The sequence below is a fragment of the Tursiops truncatus genome, chromosome 6 (assembly GCF_011762595.2).
Source record: "Tursiops truncatus isolate mTurTru1 chromosome 6, mTurTru1.mat.Y, whole genome shotgun sequence".
NCBI classification, from domain to species: Eukaryota; Metazoa; Chordata; class Mammalia; order Artiodactyla; family Delphinidae; genus Tursiops; species Tursiops truncatus.
The window spans coordinates 49,483,782-49,511,625 of NC_047039.1; the positions used below are offsets into that span (position 1 = coordinate 49,483,782).

Consider the following 27,844-nt stretch of genomic DNA (forward strand, 5'->3'; position numbering starts at 1 on the left):
CACTTCCTGGACTTGGGTGGCTATTTCCTTTCCCATGTTAGGAAAGTTTTCAACTATAATCTTTTCAAATATTTTCTCGGGTCTTTTCTCTCTCTCTTCTCCTTCTGGGATCCCTATAATGCGAATGTTGTTGCATTTAATGTTGTCCCAGAGGTCTCTTATGCTGTCTTCATTTCTTTCATTCTTTATTCTGTTCACGGCAGTGATTTCCACCATTCTGTTTTCCAGGTCACTTAACCGTTCTTCTGCCTCACTTATTCTGCTATTGATTCCTTTTAGTGCATTTTTCATTTCAGCTATTGTATTGTTCACCTCTGTTTGTTTGTTCTTTAATTCTTCTAGGTGTTTGTTCTTTCATTCTTCTAGGTCTTTGTTAAACATTTCTTGCATCTTCTCCATCTTTGCCTCCATTCTTTTTCGGAGGTCCTGGATCATCTTCACTATCATTATTCTGAATTCTTTTTCTGGAAGGTTGCCTATCTCCACTTCATTTAGTTGTTCTTCTGGGGTTTTAACTTGTTCCTTCATCTGGTACATAGTCCTCTGCCTTTTCATTTTGTCTGTCTTTCTGTGAATGTGGTTTTCGTTCCACAGGCTGCAGGATTGTAGTTCTTCTTGCTTCTGCTGTCTACTGTCTGCTGGAAGAGGCTATCTAAGAGGCTTGTGCAAGCTTCCTGATGGGAGGGACTGGTGGTGGGTAGAGCTGGGTGTTGTTCTGGTGGGCAGAGCTCAGTAAAACTTTAATCAGCTTGCCTGCTGATGGGTGGAGCTCTGTTCCCTCCCTGTTGGTTGTTTGGCCTGAGGCAACCCAACACTGGAGACTACAGGCTCTTTGGTAGGGCTAATGGCAGACTCCGGGAGGGTTCCTGCCCAGGAGTACTTCCCAGAACTTCTGCCGCCAGTGCCCTTGTCCCCACGGTGAGCCACAGACACCCTCTGCCTCTGCAGGAGACCCTCCAACTCTAGCAGGTAGGTCTGGTTCAGTCTTCTATGCGTCACTGCCTCTTCCCCCTGGGTCCTGATGCACACACTACTTTGTGTGTGCCCTCCAAAAGTGGAATCTCTCCCCCACTCCTGTCAAAGTCCTGCAATCAAATCCTGCTAGCCTTCAAAGTCTGATTCTCTGGGAATTTCCCCTCCCGTTGCCGGACCCCCAGGTTGGGAAGCCTGACGTGGGGCTCAGAACCTTCACTCCAGTGGGTGGACTTCTGTGGTATAATTGTTCTCCAGTTTGTGAGTCACCTACCCAGCAGTTATGGGATTTGATTTTATTGTGATTGCACCCCTCCTACCATCTCATTGTGGCTTCTCCTTTGTCTTTGGATGTTGGGTATCTTCTTTGGTGAGTTCCAGTGTCTTCCTGTCAATGATTGTTCAGCAGTTAGTTGTGATTCTGGTGCTCTCGCAAGAGGGAGTGAGCGCATGTCCTTCTATTCTGCCATCTTGAACCAATCTCCTCCAGTTCTTACGTCTTTTAATTTTTATTATTGCTTTACCACATACTTGATATTTCTGACTATGTGCTAGACATTAGTTTGTAAAACTGTAGACATAATTTGAGGACAGAATTGCTTTATTATCCTCCAGAGTTAATTTACACTTGCTTCTGCCAAGTGCCTAGGAACACCAGCAATCCAGATGCATTAGTCCAATTTCAGGATTCTGACTTTGATGATATTCCTCACCAAAATTGTAACTGCTCTGTCTTGACCTTTATTTTTTCATTGCTTTTCGGAGATTCACAACTAATTTCTAAGAAAAATTCCCAAATCAATTGACATTAGCCCACCTTCTCAATGGAAGTTAAGCTATTCATTTAGCTCACTCTCCACGTAACTGTTGAATCATTACCAGTCAGGCAAAAACTTTAGTTAGGCAACTTAACTGGTTACTGACTTTTATGCAAGTTCTAGGTTTATACTAAGATGTTCTGTATATGTTACAGACATGTATATTATTTACTTATTTTTTTATTTATATTCTAACGCAAGGTAAAAATCATTTGTGGTAGTTCACAGCACTATTCCATAGCACAATGTGTAACACAGATTAATTATTCAATAAATATGCAAATAATTAGGAATTCAAAGAAATAAAGAACTAAAGCTAGGTCAACTCCATCATTTATCAACAAGTAAAAGTATATCCAAATAAGAAAGTGCCTAGACCACTTTTCCTACAGATAATTATGGCTTGGTATGTCTTTTGCACAATATACAGATTCAGTACAGTAATGCTGGTATATCATAACCACCACACACACATGCACACCCACAAGAAATAAAAATGAAGGAGACATGTAGTGTATTCAGAAAATGATTATTCAAACAATTCAGGAAAAACACTGAAGACATCTCAACTACTACCCTATAATGACGGTCTGAGTAAAAGTCCTCTGAAGTCTTCAAGCTCTGTGCTATTACCTCCTCCTTTTTGAGTCCTTATAATCAAACACTTAAAATTACACAGAGTTCATCTTTTTACCATCTTGTAAGAAAATGTCCATCTATGGATATCATTGCCTTATTTACTGCAGCTTATAGTTCTTGCAGTACACTAAATTCAACTATACAGATAAATGCAGGTGCAAAATTTAGTAGAAAACATAATTTTTCAAACCCCATTCACATAACACTGCACTGTACCCTAGAATTGACCGCATGTTCCATCCAATAGTTTAAAATCATCATACTTTAAAATGGAAAGGTCTTGTTGGAATATTTTATGTAGCTACAGGTGCCATATTTTAAGAAGAATATTGATGATACAAACTCTGACAAGATGGAATGCGTTCAGAAAGGCAACCCAGGCTCTGCCCTGACAGCAGCAAGGGCTCCGGCAGCACCTGGGTGTGCTCTGGCAGGTCTTTGGGCAGCAGATTGCAATGCTGAAGGCCAAGATCCTCTTTGTGGGGCCCTGTGAGAGTGGAAAAACCTTTTGGGCCAACTTCCTGACAAAATCTTCTGACATCGCCAAATACAACCCAACCCAAGGAATGAGGATCCTGGAATTTGAGAACCCATATGTTACCAGCAACAACAAATGCACGGGGTGTGAATCTGAGCTCTGGGATTGTGGTGGCGATCCAATGTTCGAGTCTTGCTGGCCAGCCCTGATGAGGGACTCTTATGGGGTGGTGATCATCTTCAATGCTGACATCCCAAGCCACCTGAAGGAAACTGAGATGTGGTATTCCTGCTTCGTCCAGCAGCAGTTTTTACAGGATACTCAATATCTGTTGAGTGCACACCATAAACCAGGCTCTTGAAGTGACAAAGCAAACCCAGCTTTGGCGCCATCCTTGAACAAGCTGAAGCTGGTGCACTCAAATCTTAAGGATGACCGGAAGAGATCAGGATGGAGTTCATGAAGTATTTAAGAAGCATAATCAACTCAGTGTCTGAGAGCAGAGACTGGGAGGAGATGTCAATTATCAATTAACCGGCCTTCACCTAGATGCTTCCGCATCCCAAATGAAGTCAATTTTAGTGCAAATCTGAAATCCATCCACCTACTGAGGTTCTCATCTCCCTTTGGCTGTAGAAGACATTTTCCTTATTTGGCCAAAGGTAACAGTCAGCCAGGGAGTTGACTCATACCATCTATTCTCTGTCCTTAGTTCAGTTGAGAAAATCCTGTTACTGAATTCTGATTGCTTTGCCCCAGATCTCTCCAAAGAGCTGGAAAACTGAGGTGGTTTTTGCTTCCCCTTCACATTATGTCACATTACAAAAGTTGTGGAATTGTAACTGTCATAGCCCAGTGATAGCAACAGTAGTTTAAACCACGTGGATTGGTTTAAATGTGATTTTCATTCCTTAATCTGTACAACTTGCCTAGAATATTTTTGAAAAATATTAGCATTTAACTTCTCCAACATTTTATTTTTATTTAGACGTCCTTGATATCTGGACACCATATCACACTGGAAGGTGGAATACATATACTTCTTCTAAAAAGTTTTTTTATTCTCTCAGGGGAATTTAATTCTTAAATGTTATTTCATAAAATACAGGAAAAACAATGTTATGCTGTCATAACACCCATTTGTAAAAATAGTCAAAAGATTTAATGCTCAGGATAACCAAACATGGTGAGTTTATAGCTTATTGTACAAGTTTGTTTTAGTGATCTTTCAAATTGTTGTTCTTTCATAAATTTTACTTTTTGAATTTTGTAATATAGCCAACCTGAAAATATATTAACTAGATCAAAAGTTAGATGTAGGGACTTCCCTGGTGGCGCAGTGGTTAAGAATCCGCCTGCCAATGCAGGGGACACGGGTTCCATCCCTGGTCTGAGAAGACCCCACATGCCGCAGAGCAACTAAGCCCATGCGCCCCAACTACTGAGCCTGTGCTCTAGAGCCCATGAGCCACAACTACTGAGCCTGCATGCTGCAACTACTGAAGCCTGTGCACCTAGAGCCCATGCTCTGCAACAAGAGAAGCCACCACAATGAGAAGCCCACGTGCTGCAACAAAGAGTAGCCCCTGCTCACCACAAGTAGAGAAAGCCTGCACACAGCAACGAAGACGCAACATAGCCAAAAAAAAAAAAACCAAACATGTTAGATGTAGGTGTTTTCAACTGAGAGTGGAAGAAAAGTAGAGACACTTACAAGAGATGAAAAATATGCCCAGCTGTGTTTCACTCTTACAATGAAGAGGGCTGAAATGCAGCCGTTTGGGCAGTCTGCTTGAGAGAGTGGTGTTGGCAGATAATGACAGTTCCCTGGTAAATTTAGATTGAACTACAGTCAACTCTTAGTAAACTGCCTGGATTACCAGTGAGCACATTTTAAGCCCAGGTTAATTTCCTTTTGCCTGACCTCCACTCAGTTGGAACTTTTGCAAGGAACACAAGATAATGTTAACGCAAACTGTAGTAAATCTTCCTTATGTAATACCTGCAATAATACTAATTGATGTTGAGACTACAGCTCCAAAACAAAGATTATTTTTATCTGATATTTTAATGATTATCCAAGAGCTCAGTAGAAAAATTAACCCAGCAGCTTTCATTTACATTCATAGCCAGAGTACAACCCTTGGGAGTCCTTGAATTGAGAAAAATGTTTTAAAATTTAAGAGGCCACATGTGCAGAGGTTACAAGAGGCCATTTAATGAAGAAGTCTCCCTGTCTTACCTGTCCCCAAACCCCAGCCCCTCTCCAGAAGCCCCCTTACCTTCTGTATTCTATCAGAAGTCTGTGCACATACAAATGTGCTTTATTAAAGGAAACAGTAGCAAACTATTCACACTTTTTTACAGCTTGCTTTTTTCACTTTTTTTTATTTGGAGGATTTGTGTAAATATATACAGAGCTGCCTTTTTCTTTTTTACAGCTGCATAATATTCCACTTAACCATTTATTTGGGAATTTTATATTACATATTTTTACTAACAAAAAAAAGAGAAAGAAAGGCAACCCAAAACAATATAACGTCTGTAAAACATATACATGAAAAATTATGAGAAACAGAAGCAGTTAATAAGTTAATAAAAAATTTATTAATAAAGTTATCTTTTATTATTTGAAGGTCTGAACTACAGAATTGATTAGACTGTTTCTGAGATTCTCTAGATAAGGAATCAGGATAGAAATGGGTGCCTACTGTAAAAAGCCAAATGTCAACTAAATATATGAAACAATCTAGAAATTTGAACAAAATAAAAAGAACAGTCTTGAAGAGTACTGAGAAACTTATAAACTAAAAGTATCAAGCAAAGGCTAAAAGCTTTTTTATAGGGAAGAAGATAGGAATAATTAAAAATTTTAAGATTGCTTCTAAAACTTAAGATTCTATTACTGTTTAGAATTACTTTTTTGCCTTCCATCAAATTACTGGCTTAAAAAAATTATACCATGAGTGCATAAAGTCTATCATCTGTAAAGAAATAATTTTCCTCACCCTATGGTAAAAAGATTTTTAAAATGTGACACAATGGATTTTTGCTTTCATTTATAATATATAATGCTTATATATTTTTACATATAATAAAACATATATAATATAAATTACTATATATTATATATAAATATATAATAGTATGTATTAATCTATTACCCAATAAAAAATCCTGCCCCAATATATATATTGTAATACAGTATATATAAAAATAAATATTAAGTATATATAAATATTTATGTATATAATTATATATAATGTTAATTATATATCTATATAAACATTATATATATAATATATTACATATAAAAATATATGACATATTTCAGAGAATGAAATTGTGCTTATACAGGTATGTGATAAACTTTGTATGATTTATTTTAATTAGTTCAAATTTTAAAATGTACACACATACATACATGTGTATATATGTATAACATATGTATGTATATGTGTATATATATTTATGATCTGTTCTAACAATATTTTCTGATAAAGATTATTATAAAATAAATTAATAGGTAGTTTAACATCTTTCAAAACACTTAAAAAGTTTTTCAAGTACTTCCACTTTATGAGTAGTGCTACAAAATTAACTATTTTGATATAGAAAGAATATTTCACAAACTAAAACTATTTAGAACATAATAAAATAAAACGTCAAAACTGGATCACTCATTTATTATTCATTATAACAATAATATTACATAATGCATGGGTAGGAATTTTAGAAGGAAACAAGGAATGAATGCATCCTCCTTGTTAAAAACTGAACCAAGGCTACTCTTTGAGCATGATTCTTTTCAGCCCTGTGAAACCCCTGATTGTCCCTGTTAATTCTAGATAGTTTCAATGCACAAACATAAGTACTCACAGAAGACATATATTGTCATTTTAGGGTGTTAATAATAAACAAAAATGCTGGCATTCTGCATAACAAAGGACATTTCTACAATGTTAGATTAAGGAGTGAGTATACTTGCCTGACCAGGGTAATATCCATATCCTTCTGGATAAGTTCAGTCTGTTTATTATTCAACTGTAATGATAGAGCATTATATTTACTCTGTGATACTTCAATTTCTTTCCTTGCTTCGATTAAATTGTCTTCAAAGGCCTAAAATTAGAGCACTCATATCACAAATATAATAAATATCAAATAAATAAATAAAATTAAAAGCCTGTTATATTTAATCCACAAAATAACAGTGAAAAATCAGTAGTGCTTTAAATTTTGTTTTCATTAAATTAAAAAATGTTAATACAATCAATAAATTTTACACCAGTCACAGGTTACTTTTTTCAGAAACTGTAAAAGTATCATCGTCTCCTGGTGTGAAAGTTAAGAATCTGAAGCTAATAAACTTGAAAATCTATGTAGAAATTTACTTATTAAAATTACAGTAAAGTATTATATAATGAAAAAAGTTAATTACAATGAACAAAAAAAGAGCTCATTTACTTAAATATTACTCAAAACAAATAGATATTTTATTATTTCCTCAACTTTAAATGCAGATACACTCGAGAAGAAAAAATGGTGCAGCAAAAAAATAAAAATAATTTTACAATGTTTCAGGTTCAGATCATGCTGAGTTCACTTGATTGTGGTGAAATTTCACCTCAAGTTCAAAGTTGGTCTTTTCCTCCTGATAATTCTCTAAATCTTTTTTTCATTTTGAAACAATTTTAAAACTTACGTACAAGGAATAAAGATGCAGATGCAGAGAATGGACTTGAGGACACAGGGAGGGGGAAGGGTAAGCTGGGACGAAGTGAGAGAGTGGCATGGACATATATACACTACCAAATGTAAAATAGATAGCTAGTGGGAAGCAGCTGCATGACACAGGGAGATCAGCTGGGTGCTTTGAGTCCACCTAAAGGGATGGGATAGGGAGGGTGTGAGGGAGATGCAAGAGGAAGGAGAAATGGAAATATATGTATATGTATAGCTGATTCACTTTGTTACACAGCAGAAACTAACACACCATTGTAAAGTAATTATACTCTGATAAAGATGTTAAAAAAGAAAAACTGATGTACATTTTTTCAAAAATATTTTTTCTCAAAAATGTATTATAAAATTAATTTATTTTCATAAAATATTGAATAAATATTTTATCTAAAAGTAGAGGATACCCCAAAATACACTATACATTCATTATGTACAAAAGCGAGCAACAAGCTTTAGGTCAAGCACTAAAAATCTACTCTAGCAATGCACCCATACCTCATATATTCTCCCTGCAGTAACTAGAATGAACTTTTGAAGATAAAAATATTGGCTTTCAGCCAAGATAGCACTGTGAGTACATGCATATCTCACTTTATCATGTTTCCCGTTATTGCACTTCACTGATACTGCATTTTTTTACAAATTGAAGGATTGTGGTAACCCTGCATCAAACAAGTCTATCAATGCCATTTTTCCAACATTTGCTCACTTCATGTCTCAGTGCCATACTTTGGTAATTCAAACTCTTTCATTATTATTATATTTGTTATGGTGACCTGTGATGAATGATATTTGATGTTACTACTACAACTTGCTAAAGGCTCAGATGACAGTTAGCTGTTTTTAGCAATAAAATATTTTTTTAAGATATGTAAACTGTTGTTTTATAAGAAGAATTTAAGAAGAATTACTTCTTAAATTCCCATTTATTAAAAAAGGGTAATGATAGATATATAGGTGGGTGTGTAGGTGGATGTAAGAGAGAAAGAGAGAAGGAAACATGGAAGGAAAGGGAAATGAGAGAAGGGAAGGGAAGGCAGAAAATAACAGCTGTTCGCTGGGACGTGAAGAATTAGGAACCTTTGTGTGTTGCTGGGACTGTAAAAATACTCTCAAAAACAGTATGGGGGGGGGGGTTTCAAAACATAAAAAACAGGACCACCATATAATCCAGCAATCCCACATCTGCGTATACATTTAAAAAAACTAAAAGCAGGTTCTTGAAGAGATATCTGTAAACCCATGTTTGTAGCAGCACTATTCACAATAGCCAAGTGGCAGCAACCTAAACGTCAAATGAATAAACAAAACGTGCTATACACATAAAATGAAGCACAATGCAGCCCCCAAAGGAAAGCCTGTCACATGCTACCACATGGATGAACCTTGAGGACATTATGCCTAATGAAACAAATCAGTCACAAAAGGACAAATACCAGACGACTCCACTTATATGAAGTATCTAAAGTAGTCAAATTAATAGATACACACAATAGAACGGTAGTTACCAAGGCCTAGGGTAAGGGAGCACTAAGCAGTTGTTATTAAAAAACAGAGTTGCAGGTCTTGAAGTCAACAAAGTTCTGGAGATCTCTTTCACAGCAATGTAAATATAGTTAACACTACTGAACTGTACACTTAAAAATGGTTAAGATGGTTAATTTTATGTTATGTGTTTTTTACCACAATAAACAAGGAAGGAAATTTTGACATATGAAAGAGCATGGATGGACCTTGAGATAATTATGGAAAGCCAAATAAGCCACTTACAAAAAATAATGTATGACTCCACTTATATGAAGAATCACATAGAGACACAAAGCAGACTAGTGGATGCCTGGAGCTGGGGGGAAGAGAAATGGGAAGTTGTTTTTGAATATAGTTTCACTTTTGAAGGATGAAATGTTTCTGCAACTTGGTTGCATACCAATGTGTATATACTTAACACTGCTGAACTGTATACTTAAAATGATAAAAGATTCTAAATTTTATGTTATATTACTTAACCACAATTTAAAAAAAACCCTATGGAGAGGCCAAGATTTAATTAGATTAGACTGTGGAGCAATTTGTGTCCCAGGATATTGACAAAAACAACAGAAGAATCTAATCAGTCATCAGTTTTTGGAGGCCAACAGCTGGGTGTGATACCAACAGACATATTAACAAACAAACATATTAACAGACAGATCAAGAGACAGACACATGAACAGACAAATCAAGAGAAGAGACAGTGAAGGAGAGCCCTGCTAAAATCACAGGGTGAATGTGCACATGTCCAGGTCTGTGCTTTATGAAAAGCAACCACGAGAGACTGTTAACAGCATGGGAAACAGATTTCCTAAAATGGCCCAATGAAAACATTAAAAAAACAATGAGCAAACGTCAACAAGCCCTGATGTTATGGCAGTGAGGAACCAGTATCCAAAACTGCTACAGTGGGAATTCGCTGGCGGTCCAGTGGTTAGGACACCACACTTTCACTGCTGAGGGTGCGAGTCCAATCCCTGGTCAGGGAACTAAGATCCCACAAGCCATGCAGCGCAGCCAAAAACAAACACAAACAAACAGACAAAACAAAACCCCAAACTGCTACAGTATATAATTTTATTTTTATTAATTTTTTTTGCTTTGAAAAAGTTACTTTTCTTTTTACTTTATTTTAGATTTATTTTTATTAAGATAACATTGGTTTATAATATTATATGTTTCATGTGTACATTATATTTCTACTTCTGTATACCCTACCCTACAGCATGCTCACCACCAAAAATTTAGTTTCCATCCATCACCATACAGTTAACCCCTTTTATCCATTTCACCCCCCACCACCACAACTTCCCCTGGTAACCACTACTGTGCTCTCTGTATCTATGTGTTTGTTTCTCTTTAGTTTATTTTGGTTTTTGTCTGTTTCCTTTTTGTATTCCACATATTAGTGAAATCACACAGTTCTCCATCTGACTCTTTTACTTAGTATAATACCCTCAAGGTCCATACATATTGTCACAAATGGCAAGATTCCATCTTTTTGATGGCTGAGTCGTATTCTACTCTGTGCATATGTGTGTGAATGTGTGTATGTGCGTGTGTGTGTGTGTGTGTGTGTGTATACCGTATCTTCTTTATCCATTTATTGGTTGATGGGAACTCAGGTTGTTTCTATATCTTAGCTATTGTAAATAATATCACAATGAACATAATGGTGCATATATCTTTTTGAATTAGTGTTTTCATATTCTTTGAATAAATACCCAGACATGGGGTAGCTGAATCATATGGTAGCTCTATTCTTAATTTTTTGGACTCTTCATACAGTTTTCCACAGTGGATGCACCAATTTACATTCCCATCAAGACTATCTGAGGCTCCCCTTTTCTCGACATCCTCAACAGCACCTGTTATTTCTTGTCTTTTTGATAATAGCCATTCTAACAGGAGTGAGCTGATATCTCATTGTGGTTTTGATTTGCATTTCCCTAATAATTAGTGATGTTGAACACCTTTTCATGCGCCTGTTGGCCATCTGCATGTCTTCTTTGGGAAAATGTCTAATCAGGTCCTCTGCCCACTTATTAATTGGATTGTTTATTTCTTGAGTTGTATGAGTTCTTTATATATTTTGGATTTTACCTTTTATATCAGATATATCATTTGCAAATGTCTTTTCCATTCAGTAGATTGCCTTTTCATTTTGTACATGGTATTCTTTGCTGTGCAGAAGCTTTTTAGGATGATGTAGTCCCATTTGTTTATTTTTGCTTTTGTTTCCCTTGCCTGAAAAGACGTACCCAGAAAGACACTGTTAAGACCAGTGTCAAAGCACATAAAGCCTATGTTATCCTCCGAGTTTTATGGTTTCATGACTTACATTTAAGTCTTTAATCCATTTTGAGTTGATTTTTGTGTATGGTGTGGGACAGTGGTCTAGTTTCATTTTTTTGCATGTGGCTGTCCAGTTTTCCCAACACCATTTATTGAAAAGGCTATAATGTCTTTATATATATATGTTCCTTTGTTGTATATTAATTACCTGTTTATGTGTTGGTTTATTTCTGGGTGCTCAATTCTATTCCATTGATCTATGTATCTGTTTTTCTGAAAATATCATGCTGTTTTGATTAATATGGCTCTGTAGTCTAGCTGGAAATCATGGACTGTGATACCTCCAGCTTTGTTCTTTTTTCTCAGGATTGCTTTGGCTATTCAGGGTCTTTTGTGGTTCCATTATAAATTTTAGAAACTTTTGTTCTATTTCTGTGAACAATGTCCTTTTGACTTGGAAACAGACTGAACTGAAGCTATATATTGTTTTAGGTAGTATGGGTATTTTAACAATGCTAATTCTTCCAACTCATAAGCATAAAATATTTTTCAATTTATGTGTCTTCTCCAATTTCCAGCAACAAGGTCTTACAGTTCTTAGTGTTCAGGTCTTTCATCTCCTTGGTTAAATTTATTCCGATGTATTTCATTCTTTTTGTTGTGATTATAAATATGACTTTTCTTAATTTCTCTTTCTGCTAGATCATTGTTAGCATATACAAACATAACAGAGTTTTGTATGTTGATTTTATACCCTGCAACTCTGCTGTATTTATTTTTTCTAATAGCCTTTTTTGTGGAGTTTTTATGGTTTTCTCTATATAAAATCATGTCATGCACAAACAGTGAGAGTTTTACCCCTTTCTTTCCAATCTGAATTCCTTTTATTTCTTTTTCTTTGCCTAATTGCTCTGGCTAGGACTTCCAATACTAGGACTTCCAATACTATGTTAAACAAGAGTGGCAAAAGTGGCCTCTTTGTCTTGTTGTCTTGTTCCTGATATTAGAGAGAGAGCTTTTAGTTTTTCACCACTTAGTATGATGCTAGATGTGGGCTTGTCATTTACAGCTCTCATTATGATGAGGTATGTTACTATTACAAACATTTAGTTGAGAATTTTTATCAAAAGCCGGTGTTGAATCTTGTCAAATGCCTTTTCTGCATCTATTGAGGTCATCATATGGTCTTCATCCTTTTGTTGATGTGATGTATCACGTTGATTGATTTGCAGATGTTGAAACCTCCTTCTATCACTGGGATAAATCCCACTTGATCACAGTGATGATTCTTTTTTTTTTTATTGCAGTACGTGGGCCTCTCACTGTTGTGGCCTCTCCTGTTGTGGAGCACAGGCTCCAGATGCGCAGGCTCAGAGGCCATGGCTCACAGGCCTAGCCGCTCCGCAGCATGTGGGATCCTCCCGGACCGGGGCATGAACCCGTGTCTCCCTGCATCGGCAGGTGGACTCTCAACCACTGCGCCACCAGGGAAGCCCAGTGATGATTCTTTTAATGTACTGTTTTACTTGGCTTGCTAATATTCTGTTCAGAATTTTTGCATCTATGTTCATCAAAGATATTGGCCTGTAATTTTCTTTTTTCTGTGTGTTGTCTTTGTCTGGTTTTGCTATGAGAGTGATGTTGGCCTAATAAACTGAGTTAGGAATCATTGACTCCTCTTCAGTTTTTTGGAAGAGTTTGAGAAGAATAGGTATTAAATCTTCTTTGAATGTTTGGTAGAATTCACTTGTGAAGTTGTCTAGGCCTGGGGAGCTTTTTGATTACTGTTTCAATTTCTATACTAGTTATGTGGTCTATTCAAATTTTCTATTTCTTCATGATTCAGTCTTGGAAGCTGTATGATTCTAAAAATTTGTCTGTTTTTTCTAGGCTGTTCCACTTGTTGGCATATAGTTGTTCATAATATGCTCTTATAATCCTTTTTTTTTTTGGTATCCACTGTTATTCCTCCTCTTTCATTTCCAAATTTATTTACCAGAGCCTTGTCTTTTTTCCCTAATGAGTCTAGCTAAAGGTTTGTTGATTTTATCTTTTCAAAGAACCAGCTCTTAATTTCATTGATTTTTTTATTGTCTTTTTAGTCTCCATTTAATTTATTTCCACTATGATCTTTATTATTTATTTCCTTCTACTGACTTCTGGCTTCATTTGTCATTCTTTTTCCAGTTCCTTTAGACGTAAGGTTAGATTGTTCAACTGAGATTTTTCTTGTTTCTTAAAGTAGGCCTGAATGTCTATAAACTTCTCCCTTAGTACTGTTTTTGCTGCCTCCAACAGATTTTGGTTTGTCCTATTTTCCTTTCCATTCATCATCAAATAAATTTTGATTTCTCCTTTGATTTTTTGTTGACCCAATAGTTGCTTAGTAGCATGTTGTTCATTCTCCACATATTTGTGATTTTTCCAGCTTTCTTCTTGTAGTTGATTTCTAGTTTCATACCACTGAAAAGATGCTTGATATGATTTCAATCTTCTTACATTTCTTGAGACTTGTTTTGTGTCCCAATATATGGTCTAACTTCGAGAAAGTTCCATGTACACTTGAGAAGAATATGCATTCTGCTGCATTTGGACTGAATACCCTGTACAAATCTATCAAATCCATTTGGTCTAATGTATCATTTAAGATCACTGTTTCCTTGTTGACTTTTGGCCTGGATGAACTATCCACTGATGCAGGTGGGGTGTTAAACTCCCCTACTATTACTGTGTTACTATCAACTGCTTGTGTTAAAGTCCCCTACTATTACTGTGTTACTGTCAATTGCTCCCTTTAGATTTACTAATAACTGTTTTATATATTTTGGTGCTTCTATGTTAGATGCATATATAAATATTATATCTTCTTGATGAATTGTCCCCTTTATTATTATATACTGTTCAATTTTGTCTCTTGTTACCTTCTTTGGCTTGAAGTCTATTTTGTCTGACATGAGTATGGCTACATCCACTTATTTTGGTTGTCATTTGCTTGGAGTATCATATTCAGTCCCTTCACATTTACCTTACATTTGTCTTTAGAGCTGAGATGAGTCTCCTGGAAACAACGTATACTTGAGTCTTGTTTTTTAATGCATCCAGTCACTCTGTGTCTTTTGATTGGTGAATTCAATCAATTACATTAAGAGTTATAATTGATAGATGATAACTAGTCACTGCCATTTTACCTTTTGTTTTCTGGTTGCTCTATATCTCCATCATTTCTTTTTCTTTCTGTTTATGTCTGCCATTTTGGTTTTCTATGATTTTTTTCTCAGTTTTCTCCTTGTTTATTTTTCATGTCTCTGTTCTAGATTTATGCTTTGTGGTTGCTGTGAGTTTTGTCTAAAACGTCTCATGGATAAAGTACTCTTTTTTCTGTTGATAGCATCTTATCTTCATTTACATATATAGATTACATCCTTTTCCGCTTCCCTTGTTTTTGTTGTCTTGAATTATCCCTTTATACGTTGAGAGTTTGTTAGCAAATTGAAGTAGATACAGTTATTTTTTCTACTTTTCCCCTTTAACTTTTATGCTGTAAAAAAGCATTTAAAAGCCAATTCTAATAATTACAGCTTTCTGATTCTATTTATCACCTTGCTCAAACTTTTGTGTACTTTTGTCTTTTTGTTTCTGGTAGAAGAGCACCGTTCAACATTTCTTGTAAGGCAGGTCTAGTTTTAATGAACTCTGAGCTTTTATTTATCTGGGAAAATCTTTCTTTCTCCTTCTTATCTGAATGATAACTTTGCTGGACGGAGTATTCTTGGGTGATAGTTTTTAATCTTTCAGTATTTTGAGCTTGTCATTCCACTCCCTCCAGGCCTGTAGGGTTTCAGAAATCTGCTGATAGCGTAATGGGGGTTCCTTTGTAGGTTACCATCTTTTTTTTCCCTGGCTGAATTTCAAAATCTTCCTTTGTCATTGACTTTTGACAACTTTAATATAATGTGTCTTGGACAAGGTTTTTGCATTGAGGCAGTTTGGGTGTTCTCTTAGCCTCATGGGCTTGTGTATCTAGTTCCTTCCCCACGTTTGGGAAGTTCTCAGCTATTATAAATGAATTCTCTGCTCCCTTCTCCTCTCTTCTCCCTCTGGGGTACCCATTACCCTATTGCTGCCCTTCCTAAAAGAGCTGAATAACTATTGTAGAATTTCCTCAGTTTTTTATATCTCAATCCTCTTTCTTCTTCTACTGTATCATTCCAAGATTTCTATCTTTGAGCTCACTAATTCTCTTTTTTTTAACAAATTTATTTATATTTTATTTATTTATTTTTGGCTGCATGGGGTCTTCGTTGCTGCATGCATGCTTTCTCTAGTTGCTGCGATTGGGGGCTACTCTTCATTGCAGTGCCCAGGATTCTCGTTGCAGTGGCTTCTCTTGTTGAAGAGCAGAGGCTCTAGGCGTGCCACCTTCAGTAGTTGCAGCATGCAGGCTCAGTAGTTGTGGCTCATGGGCTCTAGAGCACAGGCTCAGTAGTTGTGGCGCACAGGCTTAGCTGCTCCAAGGCATGTGGGATCTATCCAGACCAGGGCTCGAACCTGCATCCCCTGCATTGGCAGGCAGATTCTTAACCACTGTGGCACCAGGGAAGTCCATCACTAATTCTCTCTTCACTATGGTCTGCTCTATATCCAATGCTTTCTAATGCATTCTTCATCTCATTTATTGAATTCTTAAGCTCCAGAATTGTGGTTTGGTTCTTTTCTTTTCTTTTTATTTTTTTCTTTTTTTTTTTTTGCGGTACGCGGGCCCCTCACTGTTGTGGCCTCTCCCGTTGCGGAGCACAGGCTCCGGACGCGCAGGCTCAGTGGCCATGGCTCATGGGCCCAGCCGCTCCGCGGCATGTGGGATCCTCCCAGACTGGAGCACAAACCCGTGTCCCCTGCATTGGCAGGTGGACTCTCAACCACTGCGCCACCAGGGAAGCCCCTTGGTTCTTTTCTTTTAGTTTCAACCTCTTTGGTAAATTATTCCTTCTGTTCATTAATTTTATTCCTGAGCTCAATGAACACCCTTTCTGAGTTTTCTTGTAGCTAGTTGAGTTTCTTCATGACAACTCTCTTGAATTCTCTATCAATCAGATTGCAATGTTCCATGACTTTAAGTTTAATTTATGTGAAATTGTCATTTTCTTTTTGTGGTACAATGTTACTGTGGTTTTTCATGGTGCTTGATAAATTGTTCCTCTGCTGGTGCATGTGAAGTAGGGAACACCTTTCTGCTTCATACTAGCAATTCAACAGGTTAGAAATTAGAGATCTTTCTTTTGATTTCCAGTAGGTAGTGATATAGCACAAGTTTTGGGTTTCTCTTACCTGAGCTGCCTCTGATTCTATTTGAGAGTCTGCACTTTCCACGTTCCATCGCCTCTGTCAGAGGTGTGGCCCTGTGCATTCATTATTGTTTCTTGTGTCTCTGGGGTCATTGGTACCTTGCTTCTGCCAGTGTCACAGTTGCTGCTGCCTGGGGCCCTTGGATGGTGGGCTCTTCCCTCATCTGGGATCCAAAGTTGAAGGTTCCACTATCATGGGGGAAAGGGAAGGGGGAGCCAGGGTCCTACGGGTGCCTCTATGGTGTCCAGTGTTGTAAGTTTCCTGCAAGTGCCTCTGTGGTGTCCAGTGTTATAAGCTCCACAGATGAGATGTGCATGTGAGAGGCTGGAGTAATGGGTGCCTTAGCAGCTGGAGGAACGGGGTACCAGGCCCCACTACCACTGCTGCCCGGTTACTTGTGGCTGTAGTAACCATGTGGCCAGGAGGCTTGAGTCATGTGCACCACGTCCCCTGCCACTGCCAGGTTCTCTGGGGTTGTGGGTTCAGCTGCCATGGCTGATGGACCAGGACTTCAAGCATGCCTCTGCTGTTCCCTTGGTTCAGCCTCCTCCATGTGTTCCAGTCCACCCACCTTTAGATGCACAGATGTGTGGAATTCTCCAGCAACCTGATATATTGGACAGAGGCTTCGTTGTTGTGTTTTAGATGTTTTACTAGTTGTAGATTGAAGGGGAAAGACAAAGATAGCTTTTCATTCTGCCACGGTGCTGAATTGACTCCTCCTAGCATATAACTTGAAATGTACATTTTTCAACAAAAAAATTACAACATGCAAAGAAAAGGTGTCATTCATGCAAAGCAAAGAAAGCAAGCAATAGCAACTGCCCATGAGAGGATCCAGATACCAGCCTTCACAAAGACTTCAAAAGAGGCATTATAAGTATATTTAAAAAGTAAAAGAAAATCATGTTTTAAAAAGTATCATATCATTTTTAAAAAGTTAAAATGACAATATCTCATCTGATGGAAAATACCAATAAAGTAATATAAATTGTTTTGAAACATCCAAATGGAAATTCTGGTGCTAAAAAGCACAGTGACTAAAATGAAAACAAACAAAAAAACAAACAAAAAAACCTCACTAGAAGAGCTCAACATTTAATATGAACTGACAGGAATAAGAACAAAAAACTTGAAGCTATATCAAGAAAAAAGAATAATACAAATTAATAGCCCCAGAGGAATACTGGACACCATTAAATGCACCAATATAAGCATAAAGGGACTACCAGAACGAGAGGCAATAGAATAAGGACAGAAAAAAATACTCAAAGAAATAATGGTCAAAAACTACCAAATGGGCTTCCCTGGTGGCGCAGTGGTTGAGAATCCGCCTGCCGATGCAGGGGACACGGGTTCGTGCCCCGGTATGGGAAGATCCCACATGCCGCGGAGCGGCTGGGCCCGTGAGCCATGGCCGCTGAGCCTGCGCGTCCAGAGCCTGCGCGTCTGGAGCCTGTGCTCCGCAATGGGAGAGGCCACAACAGTGAGAGGCCCACGTACAGAAAAACAAACAAACAAACAAAATTATACAACTATATGTTTTTAAAAGATACTATCATATCCAAAGACACAAAAAGATTGAAAATCAAAGGATGAGAAAAGATATTCCATGAAAATAATAAACAAAAGAGAGTTAGGATGGACATAAGAATGTTGGACAAAATAAACTAAGTCAAAAACTGTTATAAGAGACAAAAGAGGACATAATATATTGATCAATGAGTCAATTCATCAAGGTGTAACCACTATAAACATACATGCACCAAAAACCAGAGCCTTAAAATATATAAAGTATAGAATTGAAGGAAGAAATAGAGTTTTACAATAATAGTTGGAGAATATAGGCCACTTTAAATAATGATAGAACATCTATATAGATGGTCACTAAGGATACAAAGAGCCTGAAAAACACTATAAACCAAGTATACCTAACAGATGTATATGGAACACTCTACCTCAAAACAGCAGAATATACATATTTCTTAAGTACACACAGAACATTCGCCATATAAGACCATATGTCAAGCAATAAAAAAGCTCATAATAAACTTTAAAAACTTAAACTAATACAAAGTATCTTTTCCAACCACAGTGGAATGGAGCTAGAACTCAGTAACAGAAGGAAAACTGAAAAATTCAAAATATATGGAAATTAAACAATACACACTTAAACAGCCAATAGATCAAAGAAGAAATCACAAGAGAATCAGAAAATATCCAGAGACAAATGAAAACAAAAACATAACATGCTAGGACTTCCGTGGTGGCACAGTGGTTAAGAATCTGCCTGCCAATGTAGGGGACACGGGTTCAAGCCCTGGTCCAGGAAGATCCCATATGCCATGGAGCAACTACGCCTGTGTACCACAGCTACTGAGTCTGCGCTCTAGAGCCCACGAGCCACAACTACTGAGCCTGCATGCCACAACTACTGAAGCCCACGTGCCTACAGCACATGCTCTGCAACAAGAGAAGCCACCGCAATGAGAAGACCGCGCACCACAACGAAGAGTATTCCCCACTCGCCTCAACTAGAGAAAGCCTGCATGCAGTAATGAAGACCCAACGCAGCCAAAAATAAATTTTTTTTTTTTTTTTTTTCAGTACGCGGGCCTCTCACTGTTGTGGCCTCTCCCATTGCGGAGCACAGGCTCCAGACGTGCAGGCTCAGTGGCCATGGCTCACGGACCCAGCCGCTCCGCGGCATGTGGGATCTTCCTGGACCAGGACACGAACCCGTGTCCCCTGTATCGGCAGGCGGACTCTCAACCACTGCACCACCAGGGAAGCCCTAAATAAATGTTTTTTAAAAAAACACATAACATGCCAAAACTTACAGGATGTAGCAAAGGCAATGCTCAGAGGGACACGTAGAGCTGTAAATGCCTACACTAAAAACGGTGACAGGGATTCAATACAATCTCTACCAAAATCATCTCAGCTTGCTTTTTTTTTGCAAGAAATGGAAAAGCTGATTCTAAAATTCATATAGAAATGCAAGACACACAGAATAGCCAACCTTGAAAATGGAAGAATTTGGAGGACACACAAATCCCAACTGCAAAACTTACTATAAGTCTACAATAATCAATGTAGTGTGGCATATGCATGAGGATAAATGTATAGATCAAAGGAACAGAATTGAGGTCCAGAAATAAACCCTTATATTTACAGTCAACTGATTTTCAATAAACATGGCACGATAAATTCAGTGGGGGAAGAACAGTCTTTTTTAACAAACGGAGCTGGGACAACTGAATACACGTGCAAGAGAATGAAGCTGGATTCCTATCAAACATCATGTTCAAAAATTAACTCAAAATGGATAAAGACCTAAAGGTAAGAAATAAAACTCTTAGAAGAAAACATAAGTGTCCAATTTCATGATCTTTGATTAGGCAATGGTTTCTCAAGATGCATATCTGAGATGCATCTGAGAATGCCCAAAAGCATGGGCAACAAAAGAAAAAGGAGATAAATTAATTATCAAAATTTTAAACTTTTGTGTTCAAATACTACCATTAAGGATGTAAAAAACAACTCAGAAAACTGAAGAAAATAGTTTCAAATTATATCAATAAAAAGAGGCTTGTAACCAGAATATATGCAAAAGAAATGATTTCACATTTCTTCAAAGACATGCAAATGGCCAATAACATATAAAAAGATGACCAGAATTATTAGCTATCAGGGAAAAGCAAATCAAAACCACAGTGAGATGCCATTCACATCCACAAAGATGGCTCCAATCAAAAAGATAGACAATAACAAGTGCTGACGAGGACAAAGAGAAATCAGAACCCTCAGTAACTCCTGTTTGGAATGTAAAATAGTACAGCTGCTTTTGAAAACAGTCTGACAGTTCCTCAGAAGCTTAAAAACAGAATTATCACATGAACTAGTAATCTCTCTTTGGTATGTACCTATGAGAAATAAAAATGTGTGATGTATACACAAAATATTGTACACAGATATTTGTAGCAGTATTATCCATAACACAAATATCCTTCTACTTGAGATAAATGAATAAAATGTAGGATATTTATATAATAGAATATTATTAAACTATAAAAAGAATGAAGTACTGATACATGTTACAACATGGATAAACCCTGAAAACATTATTCTAAGTGGAAGAAGTCAGTCACAAAAGATCATATACTATAATTTCATTAATGTGAAATGTTTAGAGCAGATAAATCTATATATAGAGAAAGGCCATAAGTGGTTATCTCGGGCTGCAGAGCTAAGGATAAATGAGGAGTGATTGTTAAAGGTTACAGGGCTTCTTTTGGGGATGATGAAAATGTTCTAAAAGTAATTTTGATAATAGTTGCACAACTCTGCATAAACTAAAAACTATTGGCCTGTACACTTTAAATGGATTAAACGTATGGTATGTGAATTATACACCAAAAGGAAAGAAAGAGAGTTTTCTTACTGACAATGTAATTATATAACTTAGAAAAATCTAGAAAATGTACACATTTTTTGAACTAAGACATTTGGGGAAAATTGTTGAAAAGAAGCTCAAGATAATTCAATAATATTGCTGTCTTCTAGAAATAATTAATTAAAAATATAATTTAAAATATTATTCAGCAAAAAAATATTTAGCATAAAACAATATTTTAATATTAATAGCTAGGAATAAATCTAATAAAAATGAACAGTACCGTTCTAAGAAACTTACAAAACCACATGCCACATTCTTAAATAGCAGGATTATAATTCTTTCAAAATTAATTCATAAATTAGATGATGTTCCAACCTGCTTTCTAACAGAATTTTTCAGTAAAACTAATGAAATGATCCTTAAATATTATTAGATAGTGAAGAGGCACATATAGGGCTCATGACTTACAAAAAGAAGAATAAAGAAGTAGATCACCCTACAAAATAATGAGTAAAATTCTAAAACTACAATACCTAAAACCATGAAAATAACAGGTTTTCCAGAAAGTCCAGAAACAGGAAGTCCAGAAACAAACCCAAACATACCCATGGAAACTTAGAGATGTGAGAGAGACTGAATCAGAAATCAATAAACTACTGAATAAACGGTGTGGAAGACGACACCCAAAAATGAATTCTAAATAGATTAAAAATGTTAGCGTAGGGAATACTTAAGAATATAAGACTTCTAAAACAAAAACATTAGAGAAGGAAATAATAAAAATGACTATAAAAATTCACAAATTTTTGAATGTTTAATTCACCTTATTCAAGACTCACTGAACAGAAGGTATGTGTGATATATATATATTTCTAAAAGTATTGCTATCTAGAATAAAGAATGCTTACAAATTAATAAGAAAAGATAAGCACTCTAACAGAAAAAAAAGTCAGAACTGAAAATCACAGTGAATCATAGAATGGACCATTTGAATGGCAAATAAGGAAATGAAATGATCATCAAAAAATCATGCAGCTATGATTAACACAAGGAAGTACCACTTACCCTTATGACACTACCAAATTGCTTAAAGGCTGTAGGGAAGCAGAGACTGATATAAAAATAAGAAAACAAATGTGCCAGAATTCATTTCTCTCAATGGCTCAGTCATTCCCTGATTGTGCACTAACAGAATTACTGTATGTATTTCTTTAAATATCTGCAATGAATAGATTCACACACTCAGAAAGACAAATCCTTAAATAATCAGGCACACGTGCATACACTCACACACACGTAGACACACATATCCATTCTTACTATATTTTAATAGCACTATATATATATATATATATGTGTATACTTATGTTATATATTCTTCTTAAGCATGTATACATAGAGGAACTATCATATTTACTAGCACTAAAATTTGTCTGAGGCCTTTTCAACAAAATCTATGTTAAAAGAGAAACTTGAAATTCGGTGGGAAAAAATGAACAAAAACATTCTCAAGACCAAGAGAAAGCTACAAGAAAATATTATTTTGAAAAAAAACTGATCAAAAAGGATATAAGAATATTATAAAGATTGATTGCACCTTTTATCTTCTATAAAAGTAAAATTTTACGATGAATAAGGCCCTCTCAAGCCAAAGAAACACATATAAAACACATGTGAGTATTTTTTAACTGTTTTGTGCTTTTTTTACATAGTTTTTAAAGGACCTGGAAAATACAGTATTAAAACTATATTGCAATGAATCCTAGCTATATTTATAAATTTAATCCCTAACTGCAAAAAGCCAAAATTCATAATTCTAAATATGTTTTTTCAAAACATGTTTTATTTCAAAATGCAACAGCCTTTATTTTTTAATGATTACATTTTAGATAAGTATTTGAAGTCAGTTTCCTGCTTTGCAACATCAATTTTTAAAAAGCTGTGGGTCTTAACTGAAGGAATATAAATTAATGCTAGTCCCCACTGGTGGATATGAATATATAACTTGTTATTTAAAGAAAATAACATGTAATAAACTTCCTATAAGAAGTTAGATCCAAAATAACAGCACAGATTCCATTCTCATTGCATACCTTTATTTTTGCATCAATGCTATACTTTTCTTTTCTCCAATGTGCTTCCTGCTTCCTCAGTTTCTCCAGGTCATTTAGCAGGTCAGCGCAGTGGGTACTTAATTTCTCATTTTTCTCCGTCAGATTTTTTATAACCAGTCTGTTTTGCTCTTCCTTATTCTGTACACACTCCTTAGTGTCCTGTAGAACAGTACCACAGGGGCCGATAAACAAAACAGAATGAAACAAACCAAAAAACAGGTGAGAACTAATCAGCAAATATAAACTGTACAATTTTACCCCCACAGCAGCTTCTATATTTGAAGCTGCTGCCAAGGTCACCTGTATACTTTTATTGGCCTCTTTTCATGCAGGTGGATGGGTCATATTTTTTCACTGGATGACAGCTTTGATGAGTACACATTTGCAAAGAGCCCATTAATTGATCAAGCTGCCTTTGATGCTGTCCCCAGCTATTTTTGAGACCCACACAGACATATCCTCCCAGACCTGGGTTTTATCAATTAATAATGCCAGTCCCATCAGAATCTAATTACAAGAAGCCACATATTCACACTCCTACTTTCTTAGCTCCATTTCCATCATTAACTATTTATCTTAAAGTTATAAAGCTTAGAGTCTTAGCTTTAAAGCATCTTTCTCAGAGTTTCTGCATGTAAGAAAACTGTATGGTACAGCAGGGCCTAAGGCAATTTCTCCTCCAAGCTTGTCACTTTCTGTGCCACAAAGGCTGACAAAGCTTGAAGTAGGACTTCAAAGAAAGTACTGTAAAACTATGTACAAGTCAACACACCTTAACTTCTTGACTTTTATCTTTAAATTTCTTCTGCAAGTCACTGAATTCTTTCCTTAAGAAAGCATTTTCTTCATCTATTGCAACCTTCCGTTTTACAAGGTCATTTATTTCCTGTTTTAGTCCTGATTCTCTCTATGGAAAAAAGCAAAATTACTGATGAGCTGGTATTTCTAAGAAAAAATAATTTTATGTAAAAAGTTTTAGATTTTGACTGATAATATTAGAATTAACTACCTTTCATAATAACATCCATTATCATAATACTCATTTCCTATGACATGCCCAGAGATTTTCAAGTAAAATGTACAAATCTGGTACTGACTTACTAGTTTAAGATGAAGAACCCATTAAAAACTGGATACCAAATATTAAGCCACATACAGAAAGCAAACTTTTTGGATTTCTGTGTGTAATAGGAAAAAAATGAAATTTTACAAAACATTCTAATTAAAGAAAATGCTTATGTAACTAAAATAAGAATTATCCTCTATTTTACTATCATTTGGAAGAAAATATTTTTTAGAGAAACGAATACAGTTTTGTGAAAGCATAAGCAATTTTAAAGAATGAAAAATGGAAAGTCTGCCTTGATACAAAAAGTATCTTGCTATGTAGAAAGAATATTCAGAATATTAAAATTGCCATAATTTTTAACTGAATATTCTTCTCACCTACCAGAGTAAATGCTATCTAATTGGAGGATGTATCCATGACTCAATTCTTAGTTTCCCTCTTCTCAAATCTTTACAGCTTTTCCCTCAGAAAATTTACCCACTCTCTTGGCTTCTGATCTCATCTCTGTCTGAAAGACTACCCAATCCATAATCCAGCCCTGACTCTTTCCCAATCACCAATCCCACATTTCCAGTTTTCTCTAAAATACCTCCATCTGAATTATCTGCTGCCACCTCAAACCAACATGCTAAAACAGACATCCATGTCCTGATATTAACTCTTTACTAAACTTACTCAACTTTTGTCAACCCACTCATTTTTTCAACCAATATTTGAAACTAGTAGCTCTTAAATTTTTTTGCAGTGTTTAATTTAGAATTTCTATTTTATTTAAACATTATTAAATTCATACTTGATATATGCTTTGTTATATTTTACCTTTATTATATATAGTAAAACTACATTATTTTTTAAAATTTTTATTGGAGTATAGTTGATTTATAATGTTGTATAAGTTTCTGCTGCACAGTAAAGTGAATCAGTTATACACATACATATATCCACTCTTTTTTGTACTCTTTCTCCATATATGCCATTGTAGAGTATTAAGTACAGCTCCCTGTGCTATACAGTAGATTCTTATCAGTTATCTATTTTATATATAGTAGTGTATGTATGAAACTTTTATTTCATCTCTGTGTATACTGGGTCATGAAGTAAAATGTATTTTTTTCAGTGTGGGGATCACATTAATAAAACATTGCTTTTGATTATTTATATTAAGAGGTGGCATTACTAGTTCATAGGTTATATGCACTTCAAGAGTTCTCATAGTTCCACATGTGCACCAACATGACGCTCAAGCTTGGTAAGTTTTTACAAATGAGATATAAATGGTACCTCATATTAGTTTTAATTTTTATTTCCTATTTTAATTATTAGGGCATATCAAAATGTGTTTGACATCAATCAAACAGCATAAAAACAGATGCATAACATGGCCCATCCACAATTCACAGCCTATTTTTCCTTTCTCATCTAAGTCTCAGCCTCCTTCAATATTCAATTTCTACCTCCTTAATGAAGCCTTCCCCAGCTATCACAGTAATTTCTGCTATTTCTAAATTTCTGTATTGCCTACATTATTCATTTGACACATAACAAATTACCTAGTCTTACTGATTATCTATGTACACATACTATCTCCCAAACTAGATTATAGTAAATGTTTATGAATGAGACTGACACTGAATGATAAATTCAATCATATGAACACTAAGACTGAAATACCTACAGGCCTATCCTTTCAAAGGAGAACTGACAAAAATTGAGCATCCTCACCTATTCTGGAGACTATCAGGAAGGTGCGACACTAGATCAAATGATTTAAGGTTCAGAAGGGTTTGCCCAATAATGTGAACTAAACTTAACTTGACAATATAAATGACACCAATAGCAAGCCCTTTCATGAAAATTACTTAATATATTAAAATGTTGGCATTTGAGTGAATTTAGTAATCCACAGGACAAATATAGACTTAATTTCTAAATAAAAACACAAAATACAGTGGGAACTTAGTTAACCAAAACTATCAAATTTTGATAATTAGTTTAAAAATTGGTATTATATATTATAATCATTAAAGTAATAAGTTAGACAAAGATGTACTCCCAACGGAAGAGGACTGATAAACTCTCAAAGATCTGTTAAATTTTGTATAACTCCAAACATTTTCCTGATAAAATATACCCTCAATGATCTAGTTTCTATAATGAAAGCACAGGTATATATAGTTACAGTTCATTTATTTTGTTTTCTTTTTTACTGAGGTATAGTTGATTTATAATAAATTATATAAGTTTCAGGTGTATAACATGATTCACAATTTTTAAAAGTTATACTCCATTTATAGTTATTATTCAAAATGGCTATATTCCCTGTGCTGTACAATATATCCTTTTAGCTTATTTACATTATACATAGTGGTTTGTACCTCTTAATCCCCTACACCTATCTTGTCCCTTCCCCTTTTCCTCTCCCCACTGGTAACCACTAGTTTGTTCTACGTGAGTCTGTTTCTTTTTTGTTATATTCATTAGTTTGTTTTATTGTTCAGATTCCACATATAAGTGATATCAAATATTATTTGTCTTTCTCTGACTTACTTCACTAAGCATAATACCCTCTAAGTCCTAAATTTAGCTTCATGAAACCTTTTCAAACAAACTTTTCTGGATACAGTAGAGTACATTCTTAATGGTCTGCCTTGAGTTAATATTAAAATAGCAAATAGAACTCAGAGGAACCATAAAGCATAAAGAGTGACAAGAGGAAGTATGTCTGAAACAAATAATTTATTATGGATAAGCCATGGAATGAATAATTCAAATCATGGTCAAAAGAAGTCTACAGAGTAAGAAGAAAATGATCGTGAATATGAAGCATTTTCGAAAAAAAGTGGGGTGTGGCAGCAGTGGCACAGAAGACCTAAAACTGTAGGAGGCAATACTTGAGCATAGTTAATATATTATTTATATGACCTACTTTCAAATGCACATAAAAATTTTAATAAAAAAACAGAAAAGTAATGAAACCACAACAACTAAAACAATGGTAAATGGAGAAAGGGGAAGGGGTGAGAAATTAAATGTAAATGAGAACCAAAACTTATCTATGAGCTTCCTAGAAGGTAAGGAAAAAGAGAAATATAATGTTTAAAAAAATCATCTAATTGAATACAATACACTCGGTTATTAGCAGAGTCATGTTATCTAATATAATACTTAATGGAGAAATTTATTACAAGATTTACTTTATAACTAACAGCAACAAAGGTAAAGCGTAGTCTTACCAAAAGAAGATATATGGCAATTTTTACACTATTATCAATAAAATATGTTATATTATTAGATTGTTCTATGAAAGATTTCCTGCAACTAGTTAAAAAAAATGTGTGTGTGGCTTTCTTCTAGTTTGACTAGAAACATAGTTAAGATTTAAATAAACTAAAGGAATCATCATTCTTAACTGTTCCTCTATTCCACAGACTACAAGTTTAGAAA

General features: G+C 35.5%; 1 protein-coding gene and 1 pseudogene across 10 annotated transcripts in view; one reads left to right on the top strand and one right to left on the bottom strand.

Moving 5' to 3' along the window:
* CNTLN (centlein) overlaps positions 1-27,844 on the bottom strand; it is a 330,872-nt gene that overhangs the window by 202,025 nt on the left and 101,003 nt on the right. For 8 of the 10 annotated variants that reach the window (XM_033858062.2, XM_019934873.3, XM_033858061.2 and 5 more), the window contains exons 4-6: positions 24,104-24,238; positions 23,311-23,490; positions 6,896-7,029 (exon numbers count right to left, since the gene is read on the bottom strand). In XM_033858062.2, the coding sequence (XP_033713953.1) occupies positions 6,896-7,029; positions 23,311-23,490; positions 24,104-24,238 (449 nt within the window). The remainder of the gene's footprint in view (positions 1-6,895; positions 7,030-23,310; positions 23,491-24,103; positions 24,239-27,844) is intronic. The other 2 variants (XM_033858063.2, XM_019934875.3) reach the window with 2 other exon arrangements.
* On the top strand, positions 2,885-3,441 carry LOC101337079 (intraflagellar transport protein 22 homolog pseudogene; annotated as a pseudogene).